Raw genomic sequence first — 14,988 nt, forward strand, 5'->3', positions numbered from 1 at the left:
TGGATTTGGATTAGACATTTTTTGCAGAACGGATTAGGATTTGGATTGGATTTATCTTTTTTCTGGGAGATTGAAATGTCCTGTGGCGAATGGCAACAAACTTTATTCAGATCAGTTATTAATGTACTTATGGTTACTAGGTTATCTTGAATTAAGTGAATCGTTGGTTGTGAAAGAAAATTATCGAATCCCACCATTGCATAAATTAGTTTTTTTTTCTGAATTTCCAGTTGGAATCGTATTAGGATTGGACATGGACTTGAATATGAAAAAGTTATGGATTAGGATTTGGATTTGGATTTGAAGGTTCGGATTTGGATTGGATTAGGACATAGAAATTTCAAATCCGCTCATCTCTGCAGCTGATACAGCTTTATATCCACAGGGCCTTTTTGTGGCACAAATTCCGGACGCTCTTTAGTGCCCACTAGCGGATTTCAAACTGAGGCATGGGTTCATCGTCGATCAAATTACGTCACACCAGCAAAGCTTTGTCTATCGACTGGAGGTGCCAGGTGGTCATGATCCGGTTCAGGAGTATGTAACTGTGAGATATAAACTGTAACCAGGGAAGAAGCCACATTTATTCATCCCCCTTCAGACCATACACTAGGGTTACCATATTTCAGCAACCCAAATCCCGGACACTTTTTAGCGCCCACTAGTGGATTTAAAATGAGTTATGACGTCACTCTAGCAAAGCTTTGCTCATAGACTAGAGGTATGGTCACGATCCGATAATCCACGAATCGATGCAACTTATGGTTGGGGGGGGGTCTTGCTATATGAATCTGGTTTCTATATGCATCTGGTCGTTAAATTATTTGAATGAATTCTGTCAATAATATTGGTCGTTCCATGTATTACTACTAGTTCGAAAATACAGGGAGCGTAATTGCACATCGTTAAGTCATGTTCATGTCCTACCGATAAGGAAGTTTATCAGCCTTATGCCGGTGCGCAACACAGAGCTTATAAACACCCCACATCCAGTGGTTTCCAACCTTTTATGGTCGCGACTCCATCTCAAATTTGAAAATGTACCGTGGCCCAGATCAAAATTTAACTAGCTGATTAAAATAAGTCAGCACCTTTGCCCAGACTGCCTCACGGGCTATTTTGGAAGCTGATTACGTTCAACATATAGTCGCAAACCCCAGAATAAAGGCAAGCGACCCCATGTTTTGAACCACTATCTTTGAATAAAGCATTTAAACGGCCTTAACGATCTCTAGGAATATACCGTTCTCCTATAATTGCGATTGCAATTAGACTAATTCCAGTAAATGAATGTTTTTATATTTATATTTTATGGCAGTTTTTGCGAGGGTGGTAATCTCCATATTAAAATCAATAAATGTGACAATAAATCGCGCGCAGCGCGAAGAAAAATATCATGCATCACCATAAATATTCCCAAAACATATTGTTTTTATGCTGATTTACGAAAAAATTATGAGCCTACGTCAAAATTCCGGACGTTTGGCATATTTTAGAAATTCCTCCCGGACGCTAGTTTCAACAGTGAAATTCCGGACGTATGGCAACCCTACCATACACTGATCTTGGGCTTGCCGTAGGGTAATCGATGCAACTTATGGGGGGCTTGGTGTGCATCTGGTTTCTATATGCATCTGGTCGTTTAAGGATTTAATTGAATTATGTCAATAATATTGGTTCTTCCATATATTACTATATAGTTTTGATCCTCTCTCCGCCGACGTGATCAGAGTTAGCGGTAAAGCAGGTGAAGGATGATGACTTCGAAAATGCAGGGAGCGTGATCGTAAACGGTTAAGTCATGTTCATGTCACACAGATCAGATTATTTATCAGCCTAATGCCGGTGCGCACTGCACCACTGAGTTATATAAACAATACACATCCGGTGGTTTCCAACCTTCCATGGTCGCGACTCAATTTCCCATTTGAAAATGTTCCGTGGCCCAGCTCAGAATTTGATGAGCTGATTACTCAATTAAGGTCGGCACATTTGTCCAGACTCACTCACGGCATATTTTTGAAGCTGATTACGTTCAACATCTTCGCGAACCCCAGAATGAAGGCAAACTACCCCCAGGTTTAGAGCCACTGTCTTTGAATAAAGCATTCAAGCGGCCTAAACCGAATCTATGAATATACCGTCACCTTGTATAATTGCGATTACAATTAGACTTATTTTTGTAAATGAATGTTATTTTTATTAATTTTTGATCGCAGTTTTTGCGAGGGTGTCAATCCACATATTGAAACCAATATATGATACTAAATCGCGCGCAGCGCAAAGAAAAACTTCCATGTAGCATAAATCTGCGTAAAAACAATATTGTTTATGTTGATTAACGAAAAAATTATGAAGTTACTTCAAGCCTTCAAAATTCCGGACATTATTTAAGCATATTTTAGAAATTCCTCCCGGACGCAGTTTCAACAGTGAAATTCCGGACATGTCCGGGAAATTCTGGACGTATGGCAACCCTAGTCTATCCCAGCTATCTGAAAACAGCCAGAGTGGTCCCGATAAACAAAGCTGGGGTTAGATCTAATGTCACTAACTTCTTTCGTGTATTGGGATTGTCTTCGAAAAGATGCTCCTGTCCCGCCCATCTTCATACCTCGCCAAAATGTTTATATAATTTCCCCTCACCAATTTGGATTCCGCAATAAACACCAAACCTCACATGCCCTCCTAACAGTGGCCGAGCTTCGATATCCTGGAGACACGAGATGTATGGTGTAGTATTTTCCTTGATCTAAAAAAGGCGTTTGACTGTGTTGATCATAATATTATCCATTCAAAATTGGCACATTACGGATTCCGGAGCCCACAACTGGATCTCATGAAAAGCTACTTCATTGGACGCCAACAAATGGTTTCAATCACTAACGTCTTTTAGTCCTCTCCTCAACTAGTTACCTTTGTTAGTAGCCTACCCCAAGGCTTGGTGCTCGGGCCAGTCTTCTTCACCTTATATGTCAACGACATTTCTGTTTCCCCGTTGAATACCTCACTGTTCGCTGATGATACTCACCTCCTCTCTTGCTCATCCTCTGAGGCTAAGTTGGGTGCCGTGACCAGTGACCATAAATGTACAAAGTGCATGAGTGGACGGCCAACAATAATCTCTGCGTCAACGCCGCGATATCCCAGTTATTGGCCTTAAACTCCGAAAAAAAATTAACCGCTACCATCGCTGGTCAACCTATTTAGTTCCAACTCGGAAAATGCGAAATACCTTCGCTTTTTTTAATTAGTTAGACCTTGGGGTTTTACTAGATCGAACATGTCCTGAAGAGTCACATTCAGCCGCAAGAAAAACAATTATCACGAAACTGTGGTCTGTTCTAGAGCCTTAGAGACTACATGCCACTCTGCTACTCTTTGAATCATTTTTCCTAGCGAAGTTACAATATGGCATCATCTGTTGGGGGGCTGCCAGTCAAACTGCACTGAAGCCGCTACAAAAACTACAACATCAGGTCCTCCGTATTATAGCCAGGGCCCTAAAGGGACCAGGATGTTTGTCCAACAAATCACTGCTCGAAAAATTTGGTGTCCTAAACATAAAAGATATGCGGAAACTAGAAATTGCAAAGTCTAAATATCACTTCCACTGCGGCCACTGCCCCGAACACTTCAGTGACTTCTTTACCTCGGTATCAAAAGTGCATTACGACACACGCGCGTCCACGTCGTCAAACTATCATGTGGTCGACAAAAAAGATCATCGCTCTATCAAATATGCCGGACCTGAAGTGTGGAACAGTATCTTGCCGGTTACCCGACAGTCGTCGAGCATATGTCCAGTGTCCACATTCAAGTCAAAATACAAGCAATTTCTGCTGAATGAATGCTAGTCAGCTCTCATCATTTACCGGACCTCGACCTGACATATCGATCTCGCGCCTTGCTCAGTCACCTGAGTGAGGTGTGTAGATCTCCTAAATAATAATCAGAGGTGGTCAGTAACGAAGTGCTTCTACTTTCTCAAAGTACTCAAAAGTAGTTTTCCTCTACTTCTGGTAGGCCTACTTACTGAAGTAGATCTTTTTTCTATACTTCTACTTCTACTTCATAATATTTTGTGATCTACTTTCTTACTTTTCGCTATTTTCGGTTTGTCAAGTAGAAGTAGGTAAATCCTCCAATAAGAAAGGTAGCCTAGAGAGAGAGAGAGAGAGAGAGAGTCTTTATTTTCATCCAACCAAAATACATAACACACGGCAGTGTTGGTGGTACAGAAAATATGCATGCACCGTATTCGGTATTAGATAGGAATGATCGATAAAAGACCGTGAAGGTCATCATATAGTCTGATCACACCAGCATCAAACAGGTACACTTGACTTTAAACTGTAATGCAAATAAACTGCAAATGCTGTAAAAATGTTACGGTAGTTAAAAAAATAAAATAGAAGAAAAATTAAACGATGGTAGCAAATTATTAATGAAGCAATGTCTGGGCGAGGTAGGGCAACAGTGTTAGTGTAACGACAAGAGGTGATTAAGTAGGGCCTTTTTGAATCTATTATAAGGCAATTCACGGATATGTGGTGGCAATGCATTCCAGATGCTAGGTTCCGAGTAGTCGATAGATCTCTTAGTTAGGTTGCTATTGGGTGGGGGTAAGTAGATATTTCCTTTAGACGAGGATCTCGTGTAATGGGAGAGGACATTTTTAGCAGGCATGAAAAAGTCATCAAACACAGGAGGCAGGTTTGGGGTGAGGCAGTTACGGTCCTGGTTATCAGCCTTGTGGGTGTATCGATAATCGGTATCGGCCTGCAAAAATCAATATCCGTCGACATCTACTCTGCACAGTCTATTCACTACTTCGCATTAATCATCTGATCACTGTGGTTACATTGCTTACAGCCTACTGAGCTGTTGCATATCCATTCAGTGTGCATGCCTCATATTTACATGCTGTAGGACAAGGTGGGTGTCTGACTAAAATACTACTCCAAGTCGTTTCGGCACGCTCCAATCTTTTCATTATATCGCAATCTTCTGGTGTATTGATTTGATAAAAATTGTAAATAATGAAGATGCAATGAGGCCCGAGACCATGACCACTAGCGGGGGATGGTGATCCGAAGACCAAGTTATTTGCAAGACATCCCACACAAGTTTGTTGGGTTTGTTTTTGTCGGAGGTAGGACTACGGAGTGGTACGCTCAGAAGACGTCTCGGATGTGATTTATTTATGTCGTGCAGTTCCTGAAATACGAAGTATTACGCTTGGAGTATATGGAATTTGATATATTTTCGTAATAACGACGATCAGGGTAAATGTATGTTATCAAAAAACAGCACACGGAATTATATCGCAATCCTTTGTTGCTTTATTCTGATGAAAATGTGAATAAAATGATTGATTGATTGAGGTTACTTTGAAGAATATTTGAGCATGACAGATACAGGTTTCTGGACACTAGGCTGTGATCGTTGTGAAGTAAAAGTATCAGTATCATTTTATCACCATTGTGTTCGACTGAACTGAAGGTGGTAATAAATCTAATAATTGCTGGTTGCAACTTGGAATAGTCAAATCATTCAATCACCCGTCTTACGCACAGATATTAATAAAAGCGCATGCCATTTTCATTGCTTGCCTTTTTATGTTTTTTTCTATTACTTTTGATTCAATGTGTACCGTAGGCTATGCCTCTTCTTTATATCATCCAGGACCAGGAAGTGCCTGATCTGATGTCAAAGATCACTCCAAGTCATCCCGAGCGAGATAGTGTAATGGTTATGCGTCCGGCTTCTCGAGCGGTAGGTCGTGGGTTCGATCCCCGGCCGGGTCATACCAAAGACTCGAAAAATGGTATCCGCAGCTATCCTGCTAGGCGCTCAGCAATCACGGATAGCATGGAGGAGAAAAAAAACGGGGGCGCAGACTAGATGACCTCATGGGGCCGTATCGCAACTCCGTCGCCAAAGCATCTCGATGGTGCAGGCGAGAAAGAATATCATATCTCTCTCTCTCTCTCTCTCATGGTACCGGTATTTCAATATTGTGATGATTTTGATAGGAACAATTGCGAGATAAACTGATGATGATTATTATCTAAATGAGAAAGACTGCATATCGCAGTGAATAAGTGGTAGGTGGAAACATGAAACAGACAGCCAATGAATATAAAGTGGAATCTGGATACGCGAAATCGATATGTCATAGAACGTAGTCCAGTAATCTCAAACACAGACTAATAAGAATTCAGTGGAATATGCTTGTATTTTGTCTTCAGTAGTGTGGACAGAACATGCTCAGCAACTGTTGGATTGCACGAAAAATTCTTGTTTGATAGGCGTCGTTCATCATACTTGATGGAGCATTGGGTTCTCTTGCAATTTGTGCCGATGATATCGTAAATTGGACAGGGACACGCAGTATTGTACTCAACGGATTCCATTATGAGGAGGCCATTTGATTTGGTCGGACAGTGACTGCAATGCAACAGATAAGGGAACTTCCCAATTTCCATATTTCTCATATCTTGTATGTTTAATGCACGAAATAGTATGAAAAGCAATTTTGGTAGCCTAATCATTTAGCCCTCTTCTATACTCTAATTTATGTGACATTTGACTTTTTACTCATCGTTTAAATCCACGGTGCAACGTTTTTTTTAGGCCAGGGTGACAGCCCTATGATAGGCCTTGACTAGCAATATTGACTACTGTACTTACATGCAATTTATGATGATAATTATATAGTGGTTATTGGTGGACATTGTTTTTAACAATTCATTTCAATGTTACGTATACATATTAAATGAATCAAAATGCAATTCCTCCATAGAAACACAATAGTTTTTTAATAGTTAGGCTACTGATATTTAAAATTTCTTTGATCAGAATTTGTATGCACGATTCTTTGATTTGATTCCGTCATCAGATAGTCCACCATTGCCAGAGAGTAAAATTCTATCTGTTATGAACTTGTGATACCTGTAATTAGTTGATCTCAGCATTATTTTCAATCTGCAAGTATTTAGTTGATCCGTGTTCTTTTGTACTATCTTGAATCTACGAATATGAGAGAATAGTGACGCAGTAATTTGTCAATGGCTTCTCTGTTGCTCTGTACGTACATAACTCACATTCTTCTTGAAAGGTATTTTGAGCGAGGTATTGTAAAATATGGAAACTAGTTAGTCTGCAGCTCAACTTTGTTGATGCAATAGTTATTGATAAGATTCTGAAATGCTGTTTCCAAAGGATTTCATCGTCTGTAATAATCTCATGTACCTTATAGACAATTTCACTAAAATGTCCGGCTTGCCAGATTATTCAACTTGGGCATGATCAATAAATAGATTCGGCTTCGTACGTGATTTGAATTCCGCTCGAATGACTCAGAATTGTGCCAATGTTGTCTTGTGATCAAAGTATTTCCTAAGAACATCATGGCGGTTTTTTATTGAAACTTTGCATTGCTTTATCTCTCTTGATCCTGTGAAGACTGGAACGCTTCAATAGCTTAACTTTTAAGAGCGATATTAAAAATTTAGCCACTATGTAATACTGGTAAATGTACATAATTAAATATCTGCACTGGGGAAAATGAAATTTTATGTTATATTTTAAAATGAAAATTTAGGGCGGAGATAATAAAATTGGATTATCAATAAAGTCGATTATCACGTTCGTCAGGATTTATCAACCCAGGATGAAGGGAACCGGTTGATCGCAGCGCATAAAGTTGGTGTTAATCTCACGATTTAACAAACCGGAATAAACTATCATACATAACTAACTGCCTAGCTGCGATAAAGCTGCGTACCATTCATACTCACAAATATTTCCGATAATGACCGTGCCGACTGTCTCCTAGGTAATGACTTTACTAAACAATTAACGAATTATGTACCTGCCATCGAAGAGCAATATCAATATTCTATATTCCGTTTCTTAGTTGTAACATACGAATTGGACACGACTTTTATTCCGCGATGATGATAGTTGTACCTATCGCAGCGGCAGTATCGTTATCAGCAGGCTGCTGTTTCATTCAACGGATCGACAAATGACAGCCTATAACGCGTTTTCGTATTATGATGCGACAGATAACGCTCACTTGATTGAAAACTCAGGAAACCTCGACTAACCATCGTGCGTAACCTTTTCCAACTTGATGCGTCACAAATATCAGTATTTAATTACACGATTAGCATTCTTACGGATCAGCTAACTTTATTATCTCCGCCCTTAGTTTTGATCAATGTCCAAATGTCCAGCATAGTTTGAATATCATTATAAGGTAGTATCGATTTAGGCTAAATATATGAAGATACCCAGTAGGCTGTGTTAATAATCAAATAGTAAAATTGTTTTTGCTGTGGACATGTCAATTTTATTGTATTGAGTGCGGCATAATAAGTAAACAATGGTACTGTTACACCAGACCCGACTTGTTGCTTAGAGATGAGATAATGAGATTTGGAAGTCAAGTTACTTGTGTTTCTAGTTGCATTATACAGATCATATCGGTACCAGGATTCCGTTGTTTTGTAAATAGTCTATTCTGTATCGTGAGAATAGTTTTGATTTTTATGTCAGCAATTGAGATAAAGCTCTTAGTTCTGTATTCCGGGAATGAATAGGAAGTCGTGTCGAGTTTAATGTTGCGTGTGCCCTCAATATTCGTTCTATGACTTCTATGACTGATAATTTCGTAAGCTATAGCCAATAGTAGCGGTTGTGTGTTATCGTTGCACACAATATTTATATTGTGGATTTCTTGAATAGGGATAGTGATGAAATGATTATAATTATATTTATTGGCTACCTACTCATCAATATATTCACTGTTCTAATCTCATTAGATGTCAGAGTCTCCTTGTTTATTTTCGACCTATTTCTATTTGTTGTATTTTCATTTGTCATGGAAATTTTGTGACAAACTTGGTGCAATAAACCCTATTGAAAACTGGTATGTTACGATTTCTAAATAGGATTTTTTCACCAGACGTGTATTCATTGTGATTTTGCTGCGTTCAATGTCTTCTAATTACCTGTCTTGAATATGACACGTTTATTAATTATCGATGAATTTCTGTTGAAGTCAAATCTAAATATTAATGACGATTGATATTTCAGGATTCACATTATGTAGGTAGTTTTATATACAGCCTACATATTTCTGTGAATTACTCTCCTGGTAACGCATGCCGCTTACGCCGCAATGAAACACTGTCTACTGCTGCTGATATTTCTTCTGTCATATGCGAGATATGGCTGCTCGACCGCTAACCCTTTCCGAGTCAAGAAGTCTTCAATCAGGATTGTCGATGGCAATGAAAACTGTATCACAAATTGCTCCCGGAAGTCCTCACAAAATAATGTTTTCATGCGATGCGAAGTAGACGGTGAGTTAACTGAACTGTGCTCTAGTGTTCACTTCTCAAAGTGTCCATTATCCCAATTAATGGTTCAGTTCACAATCGCCACCACTACTGGTTTACAAGGCAGGATCTATTTTCATCCAAGCCTGACCTATGCAAGAACTTGCAGTTTTCTTTATCATAACATCACAATTTTTATCCATGTTCATTTTTGTTATATTGTCCATCATGATGTGGCTCATGTGGATAAATGTAAAGTGAGGTCACAGGTTTTGAGTGGCTTATCTGGGTAATCGGGTCACTCACTCTTGATGCAGAAATAACAATTTGATAGGCCAATTGTGCCATGCTAGATTATACACTGGCATCGTGATTATATTTTCTGATATGTTCAACTTGTTTATCAGGCAGTAGCCTATTATGACCGTCTTGCTTCTCTTACAACCAGATTCGTCAGTTGAAATACGGACAGCTTGCGATTTTATCCTGATCTAAAGTCTGCTATTGAACCAAGAGTCATCAGTTGAAGTCATTTTCACACTGAGCTCATGTTGGCTAAACATTGACTTCCGTTATAGCTTTTGTCTTCGGGTGTAGAACGTCGTAATAGAGACTGATTTGCATCAATATGTTTCACAAAAGTTATTCTCATTCCATGTGATTGTTTATGAATTACTTATGTAAATATTTTAGTATATCCACTATCTAGTTACTGTTAATACTATTGTCGCCTGTCAACTATTGCTGATGTATGGTGCTGGTTTGATATGGTGTGACTGAGTAATCGTGCTTAATTCTATCTTATTTGCGGATTTACTATTTTCAGATTGCAAACCATTTGAACATTCCCAGCAAACTTCGCAAGCGTCTGAAGTTGACAAAACTGACGATGTCTGGCTTGAAAAATACAACGACGGCCAAAGCGACAAACTTGCTTTATATATTAGGTGGTCTCCTGTGGATAACGGTATGTAGAGAGTAGACCTTCATAATTTTTATCCCATTGGTGAATAGGGTGGAGTGAAAAATGGAAAATTTTGAATTTCAAAACGGACACCTGATATGTGGTGCCAAATATCAAAAAAAAATTTCTATAATAATTTTGGGCTTGTGCACCCTCTAGTGGCCGTGCAATTTCACCGAACCAGTCAAAAATTGCTAATTTCGCTATCTATTGATGACCGCTTATGCTAGAAAGATGATTTTGAGCTTAAAAGATGCGGAAGCAACAACTTTCTATCTCACTTCCATAGAACTTTGTCTTAGAAATGAACAGAAAAAAAGTTACAAGCAAATTATTGATTTTTAGACCATTTTTAGGTAAAATTAGGCACTGAAGCAGTGGGTACGATGCCAAAAGTGTGAAGTGTGTGATTTTGTGACTAACAACTCCATATTGAAAGCACATATATTGCAAATCTATATTCAAACGTAAAAAACGTCAATTCTGCATTGAAAAGAGATATATTTCGAAGGTGGTTTCACTACCAGAGTATTAGTCTGTACAAACTTTCAAATCTTGTTTCGTATTGAAGGATTTCATCTGCTTTTGAGACTTCAGCTTTCGTCTGATGAGGCCATCTCTATGTTTAAATCCCGACACATAGGCAGATGCTTCAGTCACCACTTTAACGTCTCTTTCCACTGCCTGGTTGTGCCAAGGAAGATTGAGCCTTAATGGTGATGACGTTAGATTTTCCAGCTCGAGATATGACGAGTTTTTGATTGCTGCTTGACAATTTGGTGGTATGATTTGGCCCTGATTATAATTGGGATTTTAAACAATCTGATTCTAGTGTCAACGTTGTTTTTAGGTTTCGGTTCACTAACATATCCTCCTTCGAAGTCGCTAATTGGAATTTGGTTTTCTGTTTCATCTGCTGATAGTTGTAATCTTGATAACTGCAAGTCTTCTGAGGCCTTCATCATCATCACCGAGCATTCCCAGAAAAACATTTTCCGGATGTGCAAAATATATAGGCCTTTCGTTGTAGCACAGATAGTGCAAGGTTACAAATTCGTGTATTAGAAAGCTTTGTAACATGGGAATCCATGTTGTAGAAGTTTTTAGCACCATCCCCAATGGAATTGTGCATTTTCATTTCAAACCATGACGGAAAATAAACCTCCATGCAGAATTGAGCAAGATAGTTCAGATTGCTTGATGGATGACTCTGTCGCACGTAGAACTTGTCGAATTTTTAGGTTCTTTGTGGGACAGAGTCATCCATCAAGCAATCTGAACAATCTAGCTCAATTCTGCATGGAGGTTTGTTTTCCATCATAGTTTGATATGAAAATGCACAATTCCATTGTTTTTGGTGCTAAAAACTTCTAAAACATAGTTTCCCATGTTACAAAGCTTTCTGATACACGAATTTGTAACCGTGCACTATGTGTGCTACAACGAAAGGCCTATATATTTTGCACATCCGGAAAATGTTTTTCTGAGAATGCTCGCTGATGATGATGAAGGCCTCAGAAGACTTGCAGTTATCAAGATTACAACTATCAGCAGATCAAACAGGATACCAGGTTCCAATTAACGACTTTGAAGGAGGATATGGTAATGAATGGAAACCTAAAAACAACGTTGACACCAGAATCAGATTGTTTAAAATCCCAATTATAAACATCAGGGCCAAATCATACCACCAGATTGTCAACCAGCCACCAGTAATCAAAAACTCGTCATATCTTGAGCTGGAAAATCTAACGTCATCACCATTAAGGCTCAATCTTCCTTGGCACAATCAGGCAGTGGAAAGAGACGTTAAAGTGGTGACTAAAGCATCTGCCCATGTGTCGGGATTTAAGCGTTAAAATGGCTTCATCAGACGAAAACTGAAGTCTCAAAAGCAGATGAAATCCTTTAATACGAAACAAGATTTCAAAGTTTGTGCAGACTAATGCTCTGGTAGTGAAACCATCTTCGAAATATATCTTTTTTCAATATCCAATTGATGTTTTTGTGTTTTCAATAGGGATTTGCAATTCATGTGCTTCCAATATGGAGTTGTCAGTCATAAGATCAATCACTATACGCTTTTGACATTGTACCCATTGCTTCAGTGCCTAATTTTGCCTAAAACGGTCCAAAAATCAATAATTGGTTGTAACTTTTTTTTCTGTTCATTTTTGAGACAAAGTTCTGTGAAAGCGAGATAGAAACTTGTTGCTTCCGGATCTTTTGAGCCCAAAATCAGCTTTCTAGCATAAGCGATCATCAATATATAGCGAAATTAGCTATTTTTGGCACGTTCGGTGAAATTGCACGACCACTAGAGGGTGCACGAGCCCAAAATTATTATAGAAATTATATTTTTGATATTTGGCACCACATATCAAGTGTCCGTTTTCAAATTCAAAATTTTCCATTTTTCACTCCACCCTGTTGGTGAATGCTGTTTCTATTGTAATATCCTCTGAGATGTGCTGATCAATTTTTAGTGTTCAATACGTAATTTTCATCACGGCTGGTAGTGCTCTGCTAAGAAGCATGCGACACCAGGAATGAGCCTTACGCAATCTCAGCATGTTTATAACAAATTGGTTTGACTCTCTGCCAGAAACGCAACAAATAGTAGCTTTACTTATTTTCACTAACTTGTTAAACGATCATGCATTCCGTGAAACATGGCCACTATGTATCAACACTGAAGCAATTTTCAGTTTCCCTCAACGCTTTGGTATGCAGATATGCTAGTGCTACAGTGTATTGTAGCGAATTGTACAACACAAGCCAGAATAGCGCTTTGTGCACAGGCTTTCGTTTAAAAAATTTGATTATGGCACCGGCCAATTAGGTCCATATAGAATTTATCGTTTTCAAACATGTCCTGCACTTTAGTATACAAATGAAATGGTACGCCTTTACAACAGTTATTGTTGGCAAGTGCAGTCGGCTGTAGAAATTCCTAAAATAATCATTTTAGAATCTATTGATACTGGTATATAATGAGCTTGAGGCAACAAGCTCCATGTATCTATTTGTCCGTGCCCAGCAAAAAGTCTCTAAAATAGGTTTACTTCATAATGTATTTTTTTATGGTGACACACTGACAATTCAGGTGGCAATATATTGTTTGGTGGAGTGGCAAGGTAGAAGTATGTATGCATTGTGTGAGAACGTAGGCCTGACCCGACTAGATACATCTTACTTCAGCGCTCAGGTTTTTGAGTAAAGGCACATCGTCATGGACCGTCAACCTCGACTTCCAAAATCTCATTGCGTGTCCCTGGAAATGTGATGCTAATCCCGCAAATATTTGACTTTTGACCTTTGTGTGACTCTTATGAACTGTCTAGTGTCTATGTTAGGCGAGACACGCTGGTTCATCGATAAATCAACAGGTCTCCAAGGTGGCGGGTAAAAATTCCTTTGCAATGATAACTTAGTGTAAACATAACACTTAGACTTACCTTATTTCTTGACTACTACATGCTTGTTCTATCTTCTCATCGATTAGTGGGTATGGTCGACCTCATTTACCCTTGTAACTTTTGTAACTTTACCCACAGGGTTGTTACTATTCATCAAGCCTTTTTCCTTTTGAAATCTGTATGCCAAGTTTTGTAACAAAACCAACTGTACCGTGTCGATATTGTTTGTAATTGCATGATGGTGATGGATGTTTTTCTCCGCTAGAATTTGCGATAGTAACCCAGTTCACCCGTGTCTTGAGTCATGCAACGTTCCCCCTGTGCCCCCTGTGCCGCTCTCAAGAGCATGGTATTTTTAGGGTGCACGTTTCTGTAGATCCATGAGATGATGGGCGTAATTACCCCTAAGTCCATGTTTACACTCTATTGTAGTATCTCTGAAATGGACGAATGGATACCTGATCAACATAACAGACGGGTTGACGTCATATTCCAAGTGCTACTACTTCAACACGCCGATGGAATTTCAAAACAATGCACACGTATAGATTTTATTTGATTTTCTTGCGTTCCGCATGTCACGCCGTCACATTTTGTCCGCAGGACAAATATTACAATAACTGCTTTGGCAAGTGGCGAGGAACTCTGGTTAGACCCGGTAGTACTATCAATGTGCGCATCATTGCCTTGCCACTGTATGAGAGCGATCCGGAAGACGGAGCGAAAATCGGTACAGTTGAAGTCCCGGGTATGTACTTTTCGTTTGTCATCCTCCATATTTCACTCGTTTAGCCATTAGAGGAGAGCGTTACGTTCTCAGTCGTAGATATTTTTTGTTCAAATCATCAACATGAGGTGACAGAACCTTTTCTTCTTTTGCTATTTGCCGTTTTGTCGAAAAATCTTCGAGCTTTTATCAGAAAATCCTACTTGGTCGATGTTTTCAAGTATATAATCACAACCGTTATGCACACGTTCCAAGTACAATAACATTATTTCTTAACAAGTCAATCACTATTTTGTACATGGATTTCTGCCTTATAATATTTTTACCAAAGATTATATTTGAAAAGCTTCTTAGAGGTACGGAGCTTCTACATACAATTAATTTCGGTACGAATATACTATTCCATAGTATAGAGATGATATATATTGCTATAAGATATCAACCAATTATGATAATTTCTATGTTGAGACATGCTCTCCCCCTCCATCTCTGCCGAAGTTATGATACTGCAGCTCCACAATCATA

At 38.9% G+C, this 14,988-nt stretch overlaps 1 protein-coding gene across 3 annotated transcripts in view; it reads left to right on the forward strand.

Annotated features, from left to right (window-relative positions):
- Positions 1-6,013: 6,013 nt before the first annotated feature.
- LOC145450168 (uncharacterized) overlaps positions 6,014-14,988 on the forward strand; it is a 35,638-nt gene continuing 26,663 nt past the window's right edge. For 2 of the 3 annotated variants that reach the window (XM_080328665.1, XM_080328666.1), the window contains exons 1-4: positions 6,014-9,377; positions 10,180-10,320; positions 14,169-14,278; positions 14,340-14,484. In XM_080328665.1, the coding sequence (XP_080184791.1) occupies positions 9,194-9,377; positions 10,180-10,320; positions 14,169-14,278; positions 14,340-14,484 (580 nt within the window). In that variant the 5' untranslated portion in view covers positions 6,014-9,193. The remainder of the gene's footprint in view (positions 9,378-10,179; positions 10,321-14,168; positions 14,279-14,339; positions 14,485-14,988) is intronic. The other variant, XM_080328667.1, reaches the window with a different exon arrangement.

The sequence above is a fragment of the Botryllus schlosseri genome, chromosome 11, assembly GCF_051294905.1.
Source record: "Botryllus schlosseri isolate E-star chromosome 11, Bs_hap1, whole genome shotgun sequence".
Classification (NCBI taxonomy): domain Eukaryota; kingdom Metazoa; phylum Chordata; class Ascidiacea; order Stolidobranchia; family Styelidae; genus Botryllus; species Botryllus schlosseri.